General features: G+C 36.9%; 1 protein-coding gene across 2 annotated transcripts in view; it reads left to right on the top strand.

Annotated features, from left to right (window-relative positions):
- The window catches only part of LOC134536747 (1-acyl-sn-glycerol-3-phosphate acyltransferase alpha), a 51,121-nt gene extending 35,297 nt beyond the window's left edge, over positions 1 to 15,824 (top strand). For both annotated transcript variants that reach the window (XM_063376655.1, XM_063376657.1), the window contains exons 3-5: positions 2,651 to 2,832; positions 4,013 to 4,178; positions 9,826 to 15,824. In XM_063376655.1, coding sequence (XP_063232725.1) covers positions 2,651 to 2,832; positions 4,013 to 4,178; positions 9,826 to 9,989 — 512 coding nt within the window. In that variant the 3' untranslated portion in view covers positions 9,990 to 15,824. The remainder of the gene's footprint in view (positions 1 to 2,650; positions 2,833 to 4,012; positions 4,179 to 9,825) is intronic.
- Positions 15,825 to 22,426: the final 6,602 nt, after the last annotated feature.

Here is a 22,426-nt window from a genome sequence, read left to right as displayed (position 1 = left end):
ATTCAGTAGTGATGTTGTATTATATATTATACCTAGTAAATATTTTTATATCTATTTTTAAACCTTTAAAAAAAAATAATGAAAAATCATAGCCTATCTATCGCTGGTCCGAATGTTATTGAATCTGGTAGTAAAACATGGTAGTTTTCCGTATGGCACAATTCCGCCTCGCCTCTTTGAAACAGACGGAAAAGTACCATACTGGAAAAGTACCATACTTAGATATATAATATTTAGCTGCCACAAATGTTTTTGAATCTTGTAATAAAATATGGTAGTTTTCCGTATGGCACAATTCCGCCTCGCCTCTTCGAAACAGACGGAAAAGTACCATACTGGAAAAGTACCATACTTAAATATATAATTTATAGCTGCCACGAATGTTTTTGAATCTTGTAGTAAAATATGGTAGTTTTCCGTATGGCACAATTCCGCCTCGCCTCTTCGAAACAGACGGAAAAGTACCATACCGGAAAAGTGCCATACTTTAAAAAGAACACGTGCTGCTATCTGGCGTCATTTGAGTTAACCGAAGGCACTGTTGGAGTTGACAGCGCTGTCTACAGGCGAATTCTCTACACTATTCTGAGAACAGAGGCGTTGCAGTCATTCCATGAAGTGTGTAAAAAAATATGGCACAATTCCGCCTCGTCCTTTTTCAAGTATGGTACTTTTCCAGTATGGTACTTTTCCGTCTTTTTCGAAGAAGAGAGGCGGAATTGTGCCATACGGAAAAGTACCATACCAGTATGGTACTTTTCCAGTATGGTACTTTTCCGCGCCCCCTTTTTATGGTGGTAAACATGTACCTAAGTGAAACATATTTGTTTTGTCACTTAACGTCAGGTTATCACAACTGTTTTGTAACTCTATACTGTATTACTGTTAGATGTGATCACTTAAATCTATTTTATACTAATTGTTTTTTTAAAATGCTTGAGAAATTTGTTTGAAAATTATAAAAAAAATTAAAATAGAATAATGCACAGTAGTTAAAAATCTTACTCCTAAACAGTCAGCTTGTGTCTTTGATTCAAAAAATATTTTTACTCACTTCGTTACTGATTTTTGACAAATATATTGATAATGGAAGTTGAATTAAATACACGTCTTTGAAAAAATTATTTATACACTAACTTTGTAATAAAGTTTCATCAGTAAAAATTAATTTTATTAGAAATGTGCTCTACGGTTGGTGCTTACAACACAGAAGTGTGATATAATCTTCATATCATTTTTAAGACCAAGGAATGCTTGTATAGTCAGGTAAGTAAAATCAGATAGAGAAATAAATACTTCACTTTGCATGAACCTAAGTCACTCACTCTTTTCTTTAGATTTTATTGTTGCTACACTTAGATGGCTTGCTTGCACAAGAAAATTGGTTTCGGAACACAAGCCCTAAGGGTGTATCTAACTCAAACTGGAAAAAAAAACAATTTGTTTATGGGGGGTGGGTTCAGAATTCAACCGTACATGGATTAGGAGGGTCCAGTTGTACCATACAATAATAAAGAATAATGAAAAAATAACATTTATCAAAAACATTTTTTGAACAACAATTTTTGAATAATAGTTAAAAAATTTTGTACTACAGCTTCTTGCTCTTTGTTCTTTCACTTGGGTGGGGACAAATCAAGGAGCGGTATTTAGTAAGAAAATTTGTAACAAATACTGTCAGACTATTTAAAAATATATATATATTTGATAATTTATACTGCAGAACCCTGTTATAATATTTTTCAAGGTAGCACAAGAAAAAAACATTTAAGCAATAAAACGTTATAAGCAGGAAATCTCAATTTAGCACTTAATAATGTTCGAGCTTTGTACCAATGGACTCACCAAGCTATGTAAACAACTTTAATGTTAAAACCAAAGATAGTATACTTGATACATGAATTTTCTGAAACAAGCCAACAATTTTTCAACTTCGTCTTGTTCCCTGGTTAAATTTTGTTTATCTTTAAAGATACACTGCCACATTTTTGTAAAATTGTCTCACGATTCATGATGACAACATTAAGAGTGAGAACGTCTACTCCTTCGCCACCTGAAAATGTTTAATTTTGGGATTCTTAGTAAGAATGAAGAAAAAAAAAATTATTTGTAAGCAATAGAAAACACTTTTAGTTACGCCCTCGCTCAATGGTTGGCAACTTAAATATCGTAGGACTATGTACGTGCATCTGAATACCCACTGAAATGGCAAGGAAGAGAAGAGTTGACTAAGGGTGCCAACTGACACGTAACTATGAACATTGTGTACCTTCAGTATATTGCATAAAATTGTATTTTAACAAACTTCATGTATTGTATGGCAGTGATTGGGAACATAAACATACATAAAATAAACTTTTCATCGTAAGTGTTGGAATAATTTGGTTTTAAAACATTTTCCCCCCATTTATTGAATGTTAGAAAGCAAACATTATAAGCAGGAAATTACAATATTTATGGGGGAAATATTGGGACTTTAAAAATATGACATTATAAGCAGGAAAACATTATATGCAGGAACATTATAACAGAGTTCTACTGTATATATTTCTCCCCTCCCCCGTTTTCCCCCCCTACCCAACACTTTCCAGTAGCCTTGTGACTCGCTGCCAGTCTCAGCACGTGAGTAAAGCGGGCGCTATGTTGGCAGGCATGTTCGAGATGTGGCCGGTGATGGAGAAGTGCACCGTGGTGGCCAAGAAGGAGTTGTTCTACGCCTGGCCGTTCGGCCTCGCCGCATGGCTGTGTGGCCTGATATTCATAGACAGGCTGAACACGGACCAGGCGCGACAAACCATCAACAAAGCCACCCTCAACCTCAAAGAAAAGCAAGTGAGTTACGACAGACCTGTTGCATTTTGTTTGTGTACTTTTTATTGGTTTGCAGAGAAATCTGATGACATCATACTTGTAAAAAACACAATTAATAATGAGAGTACTTTGTACGGAACTGTTACTAAAAGTGAAACTTTTTTTATAGGCCCTAAAATACCTACAGTAATACCTCAACTTAGGCTACCCTGTCTTATACGAATCTGGAACTATGCCATTTCAAAATCTCCTCGTTGATTCGTTCATCTTTTGTTTTAACGTCTCGTGACTCTTGTTTCTCCGCTACGAGGAAATTTTGCGTGAGAAGAAAAAAAATCTTTAATCTGTCAGACAACTTTGTTAGATTGTATGAAGCCTTCTACGTCAAAATAACATCAGTTTATGTTTTTGCAATTCTTAAACATATAATTTGTTGAATTATCTAAGATTTAATTACAATTTTCTTATTATTCTTTATTTAATTTCGGGTTCCAACTAAACATAATTTGTATGTATATATTTATATGCAAAATTGTACCCTGACTTGCACGAATTTGGTTTAATGGTTATTGCTCGGTCCTACCTATTGTGTAAGTTCAGGGTAAAACTGTACTTTAAAGTGTGAAGGCATTATTTCAATAGTGGTCCAACATAAAAAAAAAATTGAATTATCCTCACTTTTATGTTGATTCAACTCATGTAACAGGGAAGAAAGGTTTGAGTATTGATTCCAAGAAGTACTGTAATCTCAGGATTTATGACACTGTGTAGTTTAGCAACTTTTGACAAAGTTAGTCGTTTGTCCACTCTAATACTGCCAACACTGTAATTATTTCCTGGTAGCAGATTGTTGATACCCAAACATTGTAATTTCCTTTAAAGTTTTGGAAGAATTTTACTAGTTATTATAAATTATATAACTAGCTTTGATGTAATTTCTTTATTGTGAAAACCAGTTAGATTTTGTTTTAAAGACATGACCAATTTATTTCAGCTTTGTTGAATTATCAGTGTTCCTTAAAGTACATTAGAAACTGTCCATTGCATACTAAGATAATATACAGTTTTTGAAACATACATAATTTGAAAAGTTCACTTAAATAAAAGAAGGCAATAAGATTAATTTATTAATGTTTTACCTGTTGTAATTGGTTTGTGTTGAACTATTGTCATTTGATATAATGTTGTTCTGTTTGTGCAGATAAAAATGTGGGTGTTTCCAGAGGGTACAAGACACAACACTGGGACTATAATGCCCTTTAAGAAAGGTGCGTTTCATGTAGCTATAATGGGGCAGATACCAGTTCTTCCTGTCGTATTTTCTTCATACTATTTCCTCAACAGTGAAACAAAAGAATTCAATCCTGGTAAGTTTTGTGTGTGTTACATATGAGTAATGTAGAACTTTGGGAACTAGGGTTTTAATAAAAATTACATGCCATATTGCCTCCCATATAGGCCCTGAATCTGTACCTCAGAGATATTAAGCATTTTGGTTTATTGTAGAATGTCTTACAAGTTTATTTTACGGTGAACCAAAACATGTTACTCACTGAAAAACTTTAATCAAACATTTAGTGAGAGTTTAAAGAACCTTAGTCCAAAGCTTTAGATGAGCCAGTCAAGTGTAAGTTCAGTGATAATGTGAGGTTTCTGTGGCTGTGCGAAACATGTAAACACTTTAGAATGATTGAATCATGAGTTTCTTCGTACTAGGTTCGCGCATATTCAAAATGATGGGGGGGGGGGGGGGGGGGGGGGGGAAATACAGTAAAACCTTGTTATGATTGTTTTTTCAAGTAGGCAAAAGGAGAAAAAAAAATCAGCTGAGGACCTCTCATGCTTTATTAACAAGTTTATTGTTTAAACCAATGACGGGTATGATCAATGTCCAAATTCTTATAAACTGCTAGGACTATATTCATGCCATATAACAAAATCTTCAACTTTTTAATTAATTTAATATGGTACAGTCAAAAGTCACTTCTTGTTTTCTCCATTTGTTGTCCCTAGTTAAAATCAAGTACATACAACTCAACACATCCAAACATACATCAATGCAACTTTATTAATTTAATGACTCAATGAATAACCAGAATTTACTGTGTCAATTATGTAAAATTTAAAGTACATAGCTTGCTTGAAACAAATAGGAAAACATGTATACTTGGTTATTATCATTTATTTAAAATACATTTAGTATGTTTGATATAGTGAAACTTTAAAACCTGTTGATATTATGAGAAACCATAGCAGTACATTCTTGGTGTACTAATTAATGAACGGATAGAATACTATTAGTTTTCATGCAACAGTGTTGCCATTTGAGTGTAGCCTAGTATGAGTTACTTACATAATAGATAGTTAGCCACTAGACTAGCTCAGTCTTCAAAAAACATTAAGGACCTCTGATTTTTTTTTTAAGTTAGTTGATAATATTTCTGATAAACAAAAATAATTTGTCTTTCCAATTAAAAGTGTCTTGGAAAAATACTTCAACATATATCACAGGCATGAAAAGTGTGTAATTCTCAGTATAGAGTATAGAGTAAGATAGAGGGAGATAGTGAGGTGTAGAGAATGAAATGGAGTTATATAAAGATATATGTAAAACTATATATGAGATGATATATAAAGAAGGATAGAGATAGTGGGAGATATAGATGTATATATGTAGAGATAAAAATAAATCTATAGATGAAGATAGAGATAAAGATAGAGATAAAGAGAGGTATAGAGATATTTATGTATGTGTGTGTGTGTGTGTATATATACATAGAGAGAGAGAGAGAGAGAGAGAGAGAATTAGAGAGAATTATAGAAGCTTCATATATGTGTACCAATTTCAAATTACAATACAAAATTGAATGAGGCATTGCAACCCATTCCGAGCATTAGCTAGATAATGGAATCTTTTCAATATCAGTAAACTTTCATTTTTACACTTTTTCTAAACTGCTTTATAGAGTCTAGATTACATACAGACCATTCATTTTTATGTATATAGAGGTAAATTACTATTCTCTGGCAGAACACATCTGCTGGGTTCTGCCAGTGTTAGGTATGATTTTGCACCTTTGACATTCAAATTAAGAAGACAATTACTGTCTACATCTGATTTTGAAAAACGTCCTCTTCACCCTGTGTTCAACCCAGACAATGCCTGGTACTGCAACTAGTAGTTAATAAAAATTTGCATGAAATATAGTGTTCATGGTGCAATAATAAAACTTTTTATAAAAAAGTTTGAAAAAAATCCATGCTGCTGGGATTTGAACTGGCTACTGTTCATACATTTTCTCCTGGTTGCCATGCACGTAAACTACTTTGCTACAGGAACACAACAGTAATGACGAAGAAACTATGCATGTTCAAGGTTGTTATTCTAATTTTTAAAAGTAAGTAATTTTTTTAAGTTGTGATTTTCTTGTTATAATCATTAAAATAGTGTACAAAATGTATTCCAGGACAGTTTTGCTATCATAAATTTTAATTTTGCATACCGATACGCTAGGTTCATCCCCCATTGTTCATGAAAGGGTATACATATTGAGGACGTACCGGTGCTAAGATTGGATTATTGGTGGAAATTAATGGGCGCCACCACGTGAGTGGGCACGTGGACCCGGCTGGAAAACTCTAACTCAGGGCGTTACGTGGCCCTTGTGCGGCGAGATATTAGCCCTCCTGATTTCTACGCAACACCTGTCCCTAACTAAGCCCGCTCTCAGCGTCGGGCACGCTTCTAATTACCGCAGTGGGCTCTCAGGGCGTCCCACACGCCGCTGACCAGGTTAAGGACCCACGTGCCCCTTCCCCCCCCCCCCCCCCCCCCCAAACACAAAACACGTGACTCAATTAGTTGGTTTTTATTACTCACGTTACACGCCCTTACACAATGCTCCGTTGATACAGCTATAAAACGCCCAAGGCACGAATTGAATTAGGTGAGGAGGCGAACCACGCACGTGGTCGCCTCAAGCCGTTGCTTAATACACAGATGATAGAAAACTCCGGAGAGTAAATAACTATTAATTAATCAGTCTCTCCGACCGAGAGAGGCCCCGAGGGTAAAGAAGAAAAACGATTTGAATAAATTAATTAACAGAACTACTTCTCGGCGAAACAACGGTGATGTCCTCGGGGTGTCTGCAGAGACGTCCGCTCTCGGCCGGCTGAAGAAGGAGACTGGAGCGAGACAAGGGCTTGCGGGAGGCAACATGGCGCCCTTCGCGCCGAACACAATTACCGTTACAACCTAGCTATGTCGTGCCCTGGGTTACTATTGAAAAATACATAAATCCTTTTACAATAATTAGTACATTACATCCATGCCCAGACCGTCTGTAATAATTACTTATATGAATAAAAATGGTTTAAATGAAGTTGCATGCTAGTTCCTCCGTCGCCCGCTAGGGAGCGTCCTTGTTCGTGCTTGCACTTATTAAATAACAAAACATCATGAATTAGTTAAATAAAAGACACTCACATGCATAGCCGTCGTGACACTATTTTGGGGCGAAAAGAAAAGGGTTATGTGCCGTAAATTAGAGATTTAGGCACGTTTATTTAAAATTTTGTAATCTGAAATATTTTGGAAATATTATTATTTTTTTTCTCTCATCTTATTTTCTTTACGGCCAGGCCCTCAGCCTCTGTTCTCAGAGGCGAGCTGATTTTCTTTCCCAGCCTCATGCTAGGCTAGCATTCTGGCTAATATTTCTCCCGCCTCCAGGCACGTCGGAGCCGGTAACGTTATTTCTTCGCGGGTCACCTTTTGCTAAGAGCAGCTTGTGAAGCAGTGCTGAGCCCTGCTAACTCTGTCACGAATCGGTATAAGGTTCACTAGCAGCAAGACACGACAGGAGGATCCCGTGGGCCTTGTGTCCCACAGACCATGCGTTTTTTGAAGCCACCCCCCGCCTGCTCTCCCACCCTCTCTTCTCAGAAGTGGCTAGGAGCGACGACCGCTCGGGTGCGTTAACCGAAGTCAAGGCCATCTCAGGCTTGACAGCCGCAGTTACGATTCTGCACCTTAACGACACCTAGCGACGGCTGTGGTAACTAATGCCACTTGTGAGGCGTCGGCAGCGCCGACACTACCGCGCTCGCGCGGAGGTAACGACAACCTCTCTCCCCTCCTTATGTCTCAGGCCGCTAGGTGGCACCACTGGTTACTCCATTAACCCCCTAGCTTGACACTCTCGTCGGTCACTAGTCGATTTTTTAGTACTTCCTCTCGCCACCAAAAGATAGCGCCTCAGTCGCGCAGTCACTCCAGTAAGATCTATTTTTTTTATGCCGGACACCTTCGGGTGGGCTCGGTAATTTTCGGCTCAGAGCCTAACCCCCCTCCCATTCTCTAGAGACCCCGCGCTTATGATATTCTGGTGATATCCCGCTCTGAACTTACTTCGGTGCGCGCCTCCTGACTGACTGGTACCGTTTGTATCTGCGATCTTCTGCGAATCATCGACATCGTATATTATGTAGTCTTCTCAGACTAAAGGGATGGAGTCCCTAGCTAAAATTATTAACCAGTCAGTAGTTTAGTTGAAAGTAGAGAAACTTAGTATTTTTATATAAATTATTTTTTTAATTAATCATGATGACTTCCGTGGCTACCGCGAATCGTGGTTCGAGTTTGCGGAGACGAGACGCCCTCTCCTGAGCGCCAGGACCAACACCCTGTTTTGGTAAGTCTTGACGTCATCCCCCCCCCCCCCCCCCCCCCCGTTAATTTCCCTCTATTGGCCTTTTGCGCCATTTAAGTATACTGTCTGGAAACAGGTCTAATTCTTTGGAATTTGGACTTTTGTTTCAGACAGGGTTCCAAGTTTGGGGCAACCAAAATCCTCAGCCAGAACCTCTGGAGTTGGTTCCTGCGCAGTATCCAACATCATTAGGCCTACTACCTTGATCACCGTCTACCTACAGCCCCGGGTGATACCCGCATAATTCTATCTTTTTATTCACGAACCCAAGATTAGTGTAACCCAGTTAAGACAGCGGACAGTAAAAAGCAGTTCGAGGAGAAGAAATTTATATTATGTTTTAGAAGGACTATATGTACAATCTTTAAAGTTACCAATGTTAATTTCATTCTTGTTTTTAAATATTTTAATTTTTGTTATACATTCAGGGCCGGCCCTATCGTAAATAACGTTAAGGAATATCATATAATAAGTGTAATTGTGAGTTATGTAAATAAGATCACTTATCAATGAAAAACAGTCTTTACTAAGGAAAATTTAATCTATCAAAAAAAAAGAACAATGATTAATAAAATAAGGAAGTCTATAGACGTAACAGTTGTTTTTATTTATTTAATATATAATAACGATCCTTTTACTCCCAAGTATTTGTAGGGAGTCCCTAAATTTTCTTTGTTTACTCCTAGTGTCGCCTCTGTTGTTGACTTTTATAGTTATTAGTTGAGGGCCTCAGTAATCAAAGCTTCCAAATCTTTTAACCTTATTATTTAATTATTCTTTAAGACACTTGGGGTATTACAGTTACAAAATTATTAATACCAATTAGGGGTGCGGCGCACTGCAGCTAAGCGCCCTCTTGCTGTAGTTCGTGGCGCGCAGTTTGAATCTCACACGGCTACGTACGTCACGACACAAATTCCGGGTAGGAAAGGTGGTGGGAAAGGGAACGGAGGATGATCAGGCTCGTGGGGCGAAGCCCCGGCTGACGTCAATATAAACAAGTTCATGGCGTCAGACGTGGGTCTGCCATCTGAATGAAATCACTGAAAAGTGAGCCCTGTGCATGTACAAATGTTTATGACAGACAGGTAACCAAATTCTGATTCCTAAAATTAAAGGACTGGCCATGACCTATCTAAAGGATTGGGAGCAGTAGTGTGTTAAGGAATATGGTTATGGTACATATGGAGCATATTCAACACCTAAAACATTTTGTCTTTGAATACCACTCTAAGCCTCTCTTCGTAGTATTTTGCAGAAACACAAAATTACCCCTTTTTTTTTATTTTCAACATTTCAGGTCGTATAATCGTAACAGCCCTGCCACCGATAAGCACGAAAAGTTTAACTCCACAAGACGTTGAAAGCCTCATGAATCGGACAAGAGAGTGTATGCTGGATGTTTTCGACAAGACATCGGCTGAAGTTTTAACATCAACTCTACCCACTCCAATGTACCAATAAAACTTTTGAGGTGTTGTAAATATGTAGGTCGTACCGGTACCTTTTATTTTTGAAGCCATGTGTGTTTTAGATTTTGACAAAGGTAAACATATTTTTACCTGTACGTAAGTAAATATTATTTGGTAGATTATTGACCAAGTATGTTGCAGTATTTAGCACTCGCTAAACTTTTGTACTGAAATACTATTGTTCGTATTGCTTTACAAGATGATATTTAAGGCTGGGCACACACAGAATCAGACGAGACACAATACCACATGATGCATCATGACAGCTTAACACCATATTTCCGTTAAGTTATTTCTTCCCATGCTCTCGAAACAAATTTTTGCCATGATACTCCTTGAAAGCTGGATAATATAAAATAGGTCTTTCCTGTATGAAACATACTAGTCGATCTGCATCCAGCTCCATAATGAGATAGACCCAATCAAAATAGTTTACAAGTTAATATTTACTCAAATTAAAGTAATTATAAAAAAAAACATTTAAATAGTGAGCTATAAATAAACTATTACAGAATAAATAAGGGTATGCACACTTCGACATGGCTTAATTGGCAAATTTTTTATACTTTCACAAGTGCAGGATACTGCAGCCATCAGACAGCCTGCTCAAAATGAAGTTGGGGCCATCATTTGATGTTGTCAGCTCGTTTCTGATCGCATCTCATTCTGTGTGCATTGCTTGTTTATAGGTACACTGAGGACAACTACTATCTGACAAAATGTCCTAACGTTTCGTGCCTCATTTTGTGTGTGCCCGGCATGTTTATGTTATGCTTTTTGCCCTTTATTTAAGTATCTTCAATGTTTTACTAATTAAGCATTACATTTTATTGCTGCTGAGAGACTAGGTGTGTGTAAGCACAGTAGAGCTATTTATGTGTACAGGAAGAGATGAAGATAACAAAATATATGTTCTTGATACTCAAAGTGTATCATCATTACAAAGTACCTCATTTTAATGATTTCTCATTTTAAAGTTTATATTTTCAGATCTCTACAAGAATTTTACATTTATCAACAGTTCTTCGTAAAGTATTTTTATTATTATCGAAACTTTGGGTTTCTTCAGGTACATTGTAAGAATGTTTCACTGTAATAGATACATATTTCAAAAAGTAGGTATGTGCGTTACGATTTAGTACTAGGAGTGTAGTTTAGATTTTACGTTACCTGTTAATATTAATTTATAAATATTACTTATATCTTGTACCTGTACAAAATTTAATTTTTTGAGATCTCTGGATACATTTGGAATATTTCAAATACATACATTTTTTTTTTTTTTAACAAAAACTGCAATTGAACAGTATCTACCAAGAACAGAGGGGCATAAAATCTTGCCTGATGTAATAGCTAATGAAAATTTTAAAGAGGAGGATACATATCACCAGTTTATTTAATTTTTATTCATTTTTGTAAGTATGCTTAAGTTTCATGTTCATATTTCAAAATTTTGAGTTTTGAAGCGATTTTATTTTTGAATTAGCCTATGTATGATTTTTCAGTATTATATTTTTACTAAAAAGTTAGGAATCTGGTCGTGACAGTATTGTGTTCTAAACATTTTTTTGCAGTAATTTGTAATTAATAGTTATAGCCAATCTTTACCCTTATTCAAGTTTCAGGTTATTTTTATTTATTTTTTATAAATTATTGCTTCCAGAATTTGACATATAGCTTGACTAAAACCATATTGCCTCTGGCCCATGAAACACTAGAGCTCACTTACAACAAAGTGGAGTTATGGGGTTGAAACTATTTAATATTTGCAGCTACATAGCAGTTGAGGTGTTGCAGAAGACTGCAAAACAGAGGAGATTGATCCATAGTCCTGTCTCTTGCTAAGAGGCTATTTTATATTTTAATCGTGGAATTGTTAACTTTTGTGGAAGACTTGTTGAGCATCATACTGTTACGAAGATCCTTCGACCTTAGATTTCCTACTCCAAGAAAGAGGAAGTCTGATCACTAGATTATCCAGGTCATAGACATTTAATTTCAGTTATATTTTTAATTTGTGTTATTTATTTTAAAAGTTTTCACCCAGCTTTACGTTCAGACTTTATGCCCACAATGCTTAGTTCATTCAGCTAAGCTTGACAATTTCAAATTCTTGATAAAATATTTCATTCTGTCAACAAAATGTGTGACTACTTATTCAGTTTTTTTTTTCTTTTTTTTTTTCTTTCCCATTTGGAGTAGGTGTTATTTCAGGCTGTTTTTAAGTTAAATGGTTTTCGGTAGTCAACAACACAAACAATTTGTTGGGAGTTTCCAAGTGTTCAAATAGGCCGGACTGTGCTAGCTCATGATTTCAATGTTACCATGTTAGTAACTTGTATTTTGAATGCAGTTAGAATTCAGTAAAAGGGTAGCTGTTATTTTTGTCAGTTGGTCATATAAAATTCCACAGAATCTTAGTAAATTTCCAATGTTTGTAATTGGTTTGCATCAGAATAAGAGAGAACATGATATCAATTCCCCCCCCCCCCCCCCCCCCCCCCCCCCCCCCATCATTTTAGAAACGTTTTCTTGCTCGACACAAGCCTGCATCTCACTAGCATCATGACGGTGCTTTTTGTGTGTACGGCGAAAGGATAGTGAATTAGGTCTGAAGGCTTGGTCTTAAAGCCATTTTTTTTTATCATTATTACTATTATTTTAGGGGTATTTCTGTAAATTTTGCACCATTACTCTTGCATTTTTGTAAGTTAAATATATTCAAGTGATATTTACAAAATGTTTAGCAATGGGTGTAAAATGTTGCATAGTGCAGATTTTTCCATGACAAAAGTAACATTTAGTAAGTATCTTTTGACGGACTTGCCACCAAACAACGAATCCATTAAACAAAATTTACAGAAACAGCCCCTAGAGCAAATTAATGCCATCAAAATCAAACTGTTTACTTTCCATCTGAGATCGAGCCTCAAGAAGGGCTCCCGAGAAGTTAATTCAAGTGTTAGCGAGCAGTGCATAACAGCATAGACATAATGCTTAGTCCGCCCTGCTGTCGTGGCACAGAGTAGTGTGGGTGAGTGGTGGGTTGAGGGAGGGGAGAAATAGGTCACTGACGCTGAGACTGGTACCGGAGTGAGTTGATCTGCCAGGCTGGCACTTGGTGCTTGAGGTAGCTTGCAGCTGGCTTCGTCTAGGCGAGGCTGAACAAAGACGGGATCTCCCTTGTAGGATGAAAAATTCCCCAATCACAACACAAGAGTGTAGGGTCGATAGTAATTGCCATAGCATTCTAACCACCGCCCCTTCCTGTTCTTGGTAGGAAAAAGTTAACAGCAAGTAATACCAAAGAGCAATACATCACAGTATTAATGTTTTTTTATACACATGCTTTTGTAAGCTCTCTTCATTTTTTGTGAAGTTAATGTACAGGTGTCAATGTTTGATCTCATTTTTTATATCCATGATGTTCATAATTAGTATATATGTTTTAGACATTTATATTTAGACCAAAGATATTAGTTTTAAATGTCATTAATTTGTAAAATGAATATTTTAAGTATTATAAGACATGAAAAAATTGCTGTAAAATTTTAGTTTGTAATAAATGTTCCTTTAAATGTATGCCATTTTATGTTATAAGATTTAAAGTGTGGAAAAATGTTAAATAGACTTTGTCATTACCAACCATAACCTGATGGATAATTTTACATGATATTTGAATAATCATAAGATTACTTGAAGTTCCTTCAACTACAATAAGGATTACATATTCATAAGATCTGTGACTGACCTTGCCTGATGTCTGTTGGATTATGAACCATGCAAAGAGGCTGTTTCATGAAGTTTTAAATACAGTAGAACCCTGTTATAAAATTTTTCAAGGGGACAATAGGAAAAATCACTATAAGCAGGAAATGCGTAATACGTGAAAAGTTATACACAGTATGTGAATACATCGTTCTTATGGAGAAAATTCTGAAACTTTAAAAAAATGTGATGTTATAATTAGGACAACAATTATAAGCAGTAATTTTATAACAGGGTTCTATGTACTTTAATGAAGTTTTTTCATTGTTTGGTTTTATACAGTTGAACAACTGTTCCTTTTCCATTAAAATGTTCCTAGACTATGTACATAGTTGTATGTTCGACAAACAAATTCCTAGTTTCAATCTTGGTGAGGTATTTATTTCAGTGCAAGTAATGTTTGGTGGTACTTTGTGCAAAATTTACAATCTAAAAAACAATGCATATCTGCAAATCACTGTTGTAATTCGCTAGATTCCGACTGCCTGGCTGGTTCTCAGCCGGCTAGCCTCGATAACTCCTCCGACTCCCGGACAGCTTGAGGGTGAATCAGAGGCCAAATCCGTTATAAGGGCTGCGCCTTCATTTACATGAAATTCTAACACATACATCAAAATTTACCCACGACCAGTCTTCTCCCAGTTCTTTCAATTCAAAAGGATGTACAAGTTTAGGAGACGGTACCCTACATGCCTCCCTACCACACCTCGAGCTCGCAGCAGTGTCTCGGCGGTTGGTCACCAGAGGTCGAACAAGCCCCGTCTCTGTGACCTCGGGTCCGCAGCAGTGTCGACGATTTCCTGGTTCATTGCCCCGTGTCGCTGACGATGCTGCTGATTCAGCATGCCTCTACCCACCGGTCATTAACACTTCTCTGGGGCTAAATAAACGGCCGTCCTTGGCTAATGTCTTGAAGTCGGATGTAGAAACAGGTCAGGGAGGAGCTGGTAGTTTATAAGTAGACTAGGGAGACAGCAAAGAGCACTGTTACCAGGACTCGTGATGCCATGAACCTAGGGTTACACCATAGATGTCTTCGTGCGTGCCTGCCTGACCATGCTACCCTTCCCTTTCTTCCTCACAGTAGCTAATGCAGTGCACTCTGTCTTAAAGTAGTGTGATACGCGTGGACCTGACCTAACCACTAAAAATACTATGTACTAGTAACACAGCATCCAATAACTTAAGAAAAATATAGTCGGTGCAGTGTCTATCAATCTGTTACTGGTCGAGATAGGCGTGTGAAGGGTTGTCCTTCACCCCAGCCAATTGGATACTGCTTTCACAAGGGGAGATGGATGTTAGGAGGGTTCCCACTTTCTGGACACTATGCCAACCATTCACTATACAGGACATTTACTCAGAAAGCAGTACAGTTACACAAGCCTATAATATGCACATTGTAAATTGGAAACCAACAAAAATTACACAATTATGCTTCATGCATCACAAAATGCTTGACTCGAATGTGTCACACAGTATGTCATACATTAGTAAAGCAGAAAGCATATTTTAAAAATGATTTTAGGTATCTGAAATCTACTTTTTTTTTTTGCTAGAGTACCGATTTGAATAGTTACTTCTTGTATCTGTGTATCTTTTATTATCTGTTTAAATAGTGAGACCGCTATTTGTTTATTAAAAATGTTAAATACAAATGTTTTTTTTAACTGATTTTGTGTGTATTTTTTTGTACTTGGTGTGACATTTAAAAATTCTGTATTGTTATTTTTGCCGTAGTTAAATATTTATTACAAAATTTTAGAATATATAAACAATAACACTAAGTTAAGTTGTTTTTTTCATCTATGTTATTACACCCCAGACCACTTTGGCTTGCTCAAAATTCGGTCTGAAGTGGATATACATAAACACTTGCAAAAAAAAAATTATTTTGGTGCTGAAAATTGTTGAAGTTCCAGAATAAATGTTACAATCGTCGATTCATGTATTGGAATAATGTCTCGGATACCAAACTGAATTTATGGTATTTTTATTGATACTTCAAAAAATTCACAGTCATTGTATCAGCCATCTTGCAACCACACAAAGAAGTACATTTAAAGTATAAAACTTTTGCACGTGACCTCTTCCCAGACTTCCACAATAACACATAGGTTGACTTTTCGCAGGTACTAAAAGATATCACTTTACTTACAGGACAGTTTGTACTAATGTCCTGTGGTTACACACAAACTCACGGTACGAAGCCGCAGGACTACGGTATGTCCTCGGAACAAAACAGCGATCACTTGAGGCTTATTTTGGGCAATTACCGTTATAGTTTTGGGCACTAAATTTTGTCTGTGGTATGAAAATTATCTATTTTTATGTGTTATATTTATATATTTTTGCATGAAATGAGTTGGCTACATTAATAAAAATCATAAGGTTACATCAGTTCTGCTTTTATGATGACTCTTTTAATTTTGTGCATGATTATTTTATAAATTCTGTGTATACTTTGTTCAACCAAAAATGTTACCAAAATGCCATAATGAAGAATACAGAGTTTTAGGAGTAAAGTAACAATATTTTTGTGAGCTTTGTTTGTATATATCCAAAATTAATTTAATGCAAAAATTATAATCGTGCTACTGAAATGCTATGCATACCTTTAAGAAATTTGGTCTGATTTTTAAAAATTGTATTTGAAATTCTTGTGCATATTAAAAAAATATTTACTGACAAAACAGCAATTGGTTTATATATATGTATAAGATGAAACCTGTGCTATGAACATTTCTTCCGTTAATAATATTTAAATGTAGATGAAGGAAAGTTAAGTACATTGATATAATATGTTTAATTAATTTCACTGTCATGCCATTTCATCTTACAGCCTGCTTCAAATCTTTTCTTAATGGTTTATTGTGAGGTGTAGGTAGTTGTGGTGTGTTTGTATTCATGTTTTATTTTGAACTAGCTGTGCCCCTGACTTCGTACACGTGGAATTTATTTTTGACTAATAAATAAAGCTTCTTCGTATGTGTTTGAATTAGTATTATTGGGAACATGAACCAAGATATTGTTTGCTTCACTAACACGGGAGTAGCCATGTAGAGTTGGCCGTGTGAAAAGCAACTGACTCTTAAGGTCCACATCTGAAAAACGCAGCTTCTGGCCTTGCTTTGTTTATAGTCATGGCATAAGTGCACCAGGAATTGTACACGTTTAAGGTGAAATGGAAAATTAAGAATAAGTGGGATTCAGGATATAAAAACTTGCTGGCCTTCGCCACTTACCGTTAAATTTTCCACCTCTACTATGTTATTTCAAAAAGAATGTAATAAGTAGACACCCAAATCACAAAGCAATCTCAATAAATTAGTTTATCCTAGCTAAGAAGTTAAATATAAAAAATATATATGAAACCTATCGAAAGCATCAAATCAATATCATTAAGTTTTTAATATCCAAATCACAAATCAAAATCAGTAAATCCATATATCCTAGCCAAGTAAATTCATTGTTAAAATAAGATTGTTGTGCTTAATTCTGTCACAGAGGTTAATAAATTAACAGCACCCTCTATTGATACTACTTTGGTGTACTACGCTGTGATGATCATGTCACTGAGGTAAACATCCGAAAACTTCTGTGAGCTCCTTTTAAAAAGGAACTAATGAAGCCCTATCTTCTGATTTTTCTACGGAATGTACTACGCTGAGCAGACTCCTAAAACTTTAAATTAAGATATCTTTTATTTGTGAACTGATTTTGATGAAATAAAGCCTATATGTTGCCCAAAGCTACCTGTTACCTGTAAAAACCCCTTGAATATTTGTCTAGTTTTGAAGATTAGCATGTTCAAACATACAAAGTTTTTAAAAAAAATAGTCTTATTGTATTCTCTTACACTCCCTGCATCGCCCACAATCAGTTTTTGGAAATTATTTTCAGTGTACAGAGACTACAGTTCTAACAGTTCGTATTCGCAAATAATTAATTCGTATTCAAAAGCTGCTACTATATCACATGGTGTTAGATCGATTATGACTATGACTATCAATTTATATGCCAATGATTTAAAATTATAATTACTTATTTTAATGCCCATCTCAATGGATGCTCCATTGAGTGTCAGTGTTTTGTGTTGTTGTAGTCCATGGTTGATGACATTGATTTTTTCCTACTTCTGGTGCGTGTGACAAAAAGGATACAAATAATATTGTGTTTTTAAGTTTGAAATGATAAATATGTTTGTTTTGAATTGTTTGACACAATTTTTTCCATTACTTTTTAAAGAGAGAGTAGCAAAAAAAAAACATATAATACTTGTTTCATGTTTAAAACGTTGCTGATTGTTCATATTTTTGAGAATAAAGCCTCATTTAACATCAAAAAGGATATTTATATCACACAAATTACTTAATCTCAGCAGGGAACATTGGTATATGACAAACTCGAGGTATTCGTAAGCAAACGAATATTCGTTATTTCAAAGTGTAAGCATTCCAGGTTGGATTGAATACAAATACAGTCGAACCTCTCTGAAACGACCCCTCACGGTTCCCAGGAATAGGGTCGTAGTAGACCACCACCACCACCACCACCCCCCCCCCCCCCCCCCCCCCACCACCACTCAACCAGCTAAGAAACCAGCCCTACAATGGCAGGATGCTGTCACTCACAATGCTAGATGGCTTTGCTTTAAACCCACTTCAACCTTCATAACAAGTCCGTCGCCCTACAGGCCACCTCTAAAGAAAATATGTCAAAAGACAGTTTATTTTTACTTGTTAGTTTACATGTACGTTTTCTGCTTGCCGTAGTTAAATACACTAGAACCCAGATGTCACGAACCCTGGATTTAACGAAGCAGTGATTTTACGAATACATTATCGGGAACCGTCAAAAAATTGGACATTTTGACCAAAATGTGAAAATCAGAAAAAAATTTAAAAAAAAAAAGAAAGAAATGAAAGATCATTCAAATCTGTTAATTTTAACACAGCGTATTTTTGTGTCTGTTTTAATACATCCAATAATGTTCATGTAAGAATAACAAAAAAATAATGGGACATTTCCTTTAAAAATATGTCAGTGGTGGTAGGTTCTGCAACGCGAGTGGGCGCACACTAAGCTCGCCCGGCTGGCTGGCGGCAGCGGCTTCATGACGCATAAGCTCACCCCTCCCTCCCCTCGTTATTCTTCAAAGCTAGCTCATCCCTCCCAGACACACAAACCATCTAGAGTCCTCCCTTATAACACCCCAACTTCGCTCCCCTTTGAAAAACCTTCAGTGAGAAAATGCTCTTTTCACCCTCTCTTCACCCGTAAAATTTGGCTATTATGAATGGGGTACTAAAGCGATGAGGAAATGGTAAGATCGTTGTAAATATTTTCGGACCCCTCCCTCCCCACAAAAACACGCCCAAAAAAAAGTATGTCAAAATATGTCACTTTTCACACCAAGTTCGAGTTCAGTCATCTCTGGCAAGGAATTTACAAGCTTTCAAATAGCAAGGGTCCTATGAAAAGGAATATACCGAATAAAATCAAGCTGCTGTCACCAAACAAAGCATAAAACGACCCAATGCGTGGTCGCTTCGTTATTGCTCGCGCGAGAGGCGAGACGTGGAATGTTAGAAGAAAGATTAATGCGGGGGAGACAGACGGCAGCCAGTGTGTTTCCTGCTTGGGAAATAAGTGGCGTAGCCTTTTTTTTTTTTATGCTGGGTGAAGCGACCTTTTTCTATCAACCCACGGGAAAAGATAATTGCTTGAGCTGTCAAAATAAACATCGCTGCGGCAGTTAAAACGAGTCGAGGCGGGCGTGCATCCAGTCGGTCGCTGTGTATATCTACTCGAAAAACAACATCTCAATTCATAACAATATTCCTTATAATCTGCACGTATTGCCAGATGTTTTCAGCCTGATCCATGCAAGTTCTTTAGCCACGTTTTGAATGAAAACAAATGGCGGGCCAGTGTTGTGCCCTGTTTTGCGGACACATAAAGCTTTTATCAATTTGCTGACAGTTTTAATATATTTTCACTCTCGTTAAAATGAAGCAGATAACGTGATTGTTAACAAGTACAAGCAGCATCCGAGATCGGCTGCAGCGCACGGTACGGGGAGAGGGTGAGCAAGGGCGAGCGAGTGGCCGACTACCATGTTCACACGCTGCGGCCGGAGGGTTTTTCCTGCATTGTATTAATAGTAATTAATATTTAATGGTATTTTATTTATTAAGTCATAATACACAAAATCGGAAGAAAAAACCTGCATAAGTCATCAACAATAGTTCACAAATTCAAGCCAGAAAATATACCAAATCAGACTTCAAAAACTAAGCAAACATTGTCAACCGATCAGGGGCTTGCCGGGGGGGGGGGGGGGGGGGACGAGCGGGACCGGACACCCCCCCCCCCCCCCCAGGGCTAAAAATATTTTAATATATAATTCATAAAATGGAAAAAAAATAAATATTTACTTTTATGAAGTTACGGCCAGTATTTTTAGATAGCCTAAATCAGCAATATTGAACACATTTTTCAAAATTTTCCCGGGGGAGGACCCCCCGCCTAGCTAGGGGGTATGGAATACCCCCCAGGCCCCCAGGAAAGGCCCTAGCCTTCTGACTGACCCCCCCCCCCCCCCCCCCCCCCCCCACAGAGCAAAATCCTGGGCACGCCACTGCAACCGATAGTAATCAAAATCAAGAGAAATCCAGCAGGTAGCTTTGCCTTAAAGGTGAGTTTACGATTAAGAATTAAGACTAAGTTGTGTACTTACCATATGACTATGTAAACTAGTGGAATGGTTTATGATTGTCGTGTGTGAATTTTGACGGGTCGTGTGTGAACCATATGATGACTTAAGACTTAACAGAAATGGTTATATTTTATATTTTTCGTTAAGACTTAAGGGAAGCGACCAATCACAACAAACCGGAACCTTTCAACCAGAAGTTTATGTCTTATTATTGGACCGAGCGAGGCAGTATTTTGGGTTAGAATTCGTATATTTGTATTTACGAATTAATTTAGACATGAGTGAACATTCTTATGCAACAGAATTTGACATTTCAGTAGAAGATGATGTAATGATAGAAGAAAAATCGGGGGATGGTTTGTTGATTGACTTGTGTTTTGTGCTGTGATTGGTTGGAATTAACGACTTCTATGTGAATCATAAACTGGAAAATATAGTTTTGACTTAATCGTGTGCTAGATGTTAAGTTATAATTCTTAAGGAAATCAATTGTAAACCCAGCTTTACTGCGTACCACACTAGACACTCGCAAAAAGCTAAACGTAAACACGTTGCCACAAAAACCTTTATCTGCACCCTGCCGGCAAAGGGACGTGGAATGGGGGTTGTTAAGCGCTGACAGCGGTCGACAGGAAGTGGTATCTATTTTTAGATATGCGCTGCTACGGCAGTACAGCACTCGGCAAGAGAAACGCAGTAACACGCTACTCACCACAAGAAACTTATTTTCTGTCCGATTTTCTTCGGATTTGCGGCAATTTTTTCACGGTTCCTCGAAATCGGGTTGTAATAGAGAGGTGGTCGCAATAAATGGGGTCGCAACAAAAAGGTTTTACTGTATGTAGTTTATTATGTATTTGTATTCGTTAATTTGAATATTCGCACAGGCCTAGCAATAAAAGGAGATAAATGTCAGCCAGGAACGAATAGTTGAAGTTGCACAGGTAGTCATGAATACAGCATTGATCAAGATAGAAGCAGAAAGTGGTCAGATTCTTGTGGATTTGACCCAAATACATAAATATATGGAATGGAATTTTGCAGTTGTGAGTAGCAGAATAGGGGTGTTAGAGAACATAGTTATAAATGTAAGAACGGTTCAAAAAGCAAGTCAAGATTTTTAATAAGTATCCTTAAGATAAATTTCAGAAAATGCAGCAGTTGCAAAAGGCTACACAAGATACACTGGGAAGTAAGATTAATACAATGGATGGACGATTTGACGAAATAGAGAAGAGTTTAAGCAACACAAAGTCTTATGTACTTCGAGAAATCCAGACACTACAGACAAACTACATACGTATTCAACAGAAAAATGTGAGGATCGGGAGTTCAACAGAAAGCAACACTGATAATGCGCAGACCGCTACGACGATTGCACCAATGAAACTGACCCAATTCTCATGCTTCACCATCCAGCGAAGAAGTGGCTGGATAACATTCTGATATATGCAGGGTCAAGTACAAAAAAATCCAAAAAATTCTTACAACATTTTGAGGAGTACTGAAAGATATTTGCACTGACAGAAAGAGAAAAGTTAAAGTTTGTTAGTAATTGTTTAAAAATTCCTCTTATTTTTGGTGGGATTTTTACAGGACAGGGCATTCTATAAATCATTTTTACAACAGGTTTAGTGCACTCATATTCAAAGCAACATAATGATACAATTGCAGGCTGGCTTCAACACAATGAAGCAACCACCGAACAAGTTGCAACTCAGCGCAAACACCACGTTCGCAGGGGGAGTGCAGCATTTTAATACTCAAATTTTTTATCAGTCATAGTGTGCAAATGTAAAACAGCATAGTTTGAACTATAATGTGAAGAATACACGAGGGTGGAATACTACTTCGAAATCCAGAGCTGAGAATCCACAATAAAATGTGTTGCAAGGAGGAAACATGTCTAGGGATACCAATTCTTAACAATACAGCGACGA

Source organism: Bacillus rossius, chromosome 11, assembly GCF_032445375.1.
Source record: "Bacillus rossius redtenbacheri isolate Brsri chromosome 11, Brsri_v3, whole genome shotgun sequence".
NCBI lineage: Eukaryota > Metazoa > Arthropoda > Insecta > Phasmatodea > Bacillidae > Bacillus > Bacillus rossius.
This window is presented reverse-complemented; position numbering and strand designations above follow the sequence as displayed.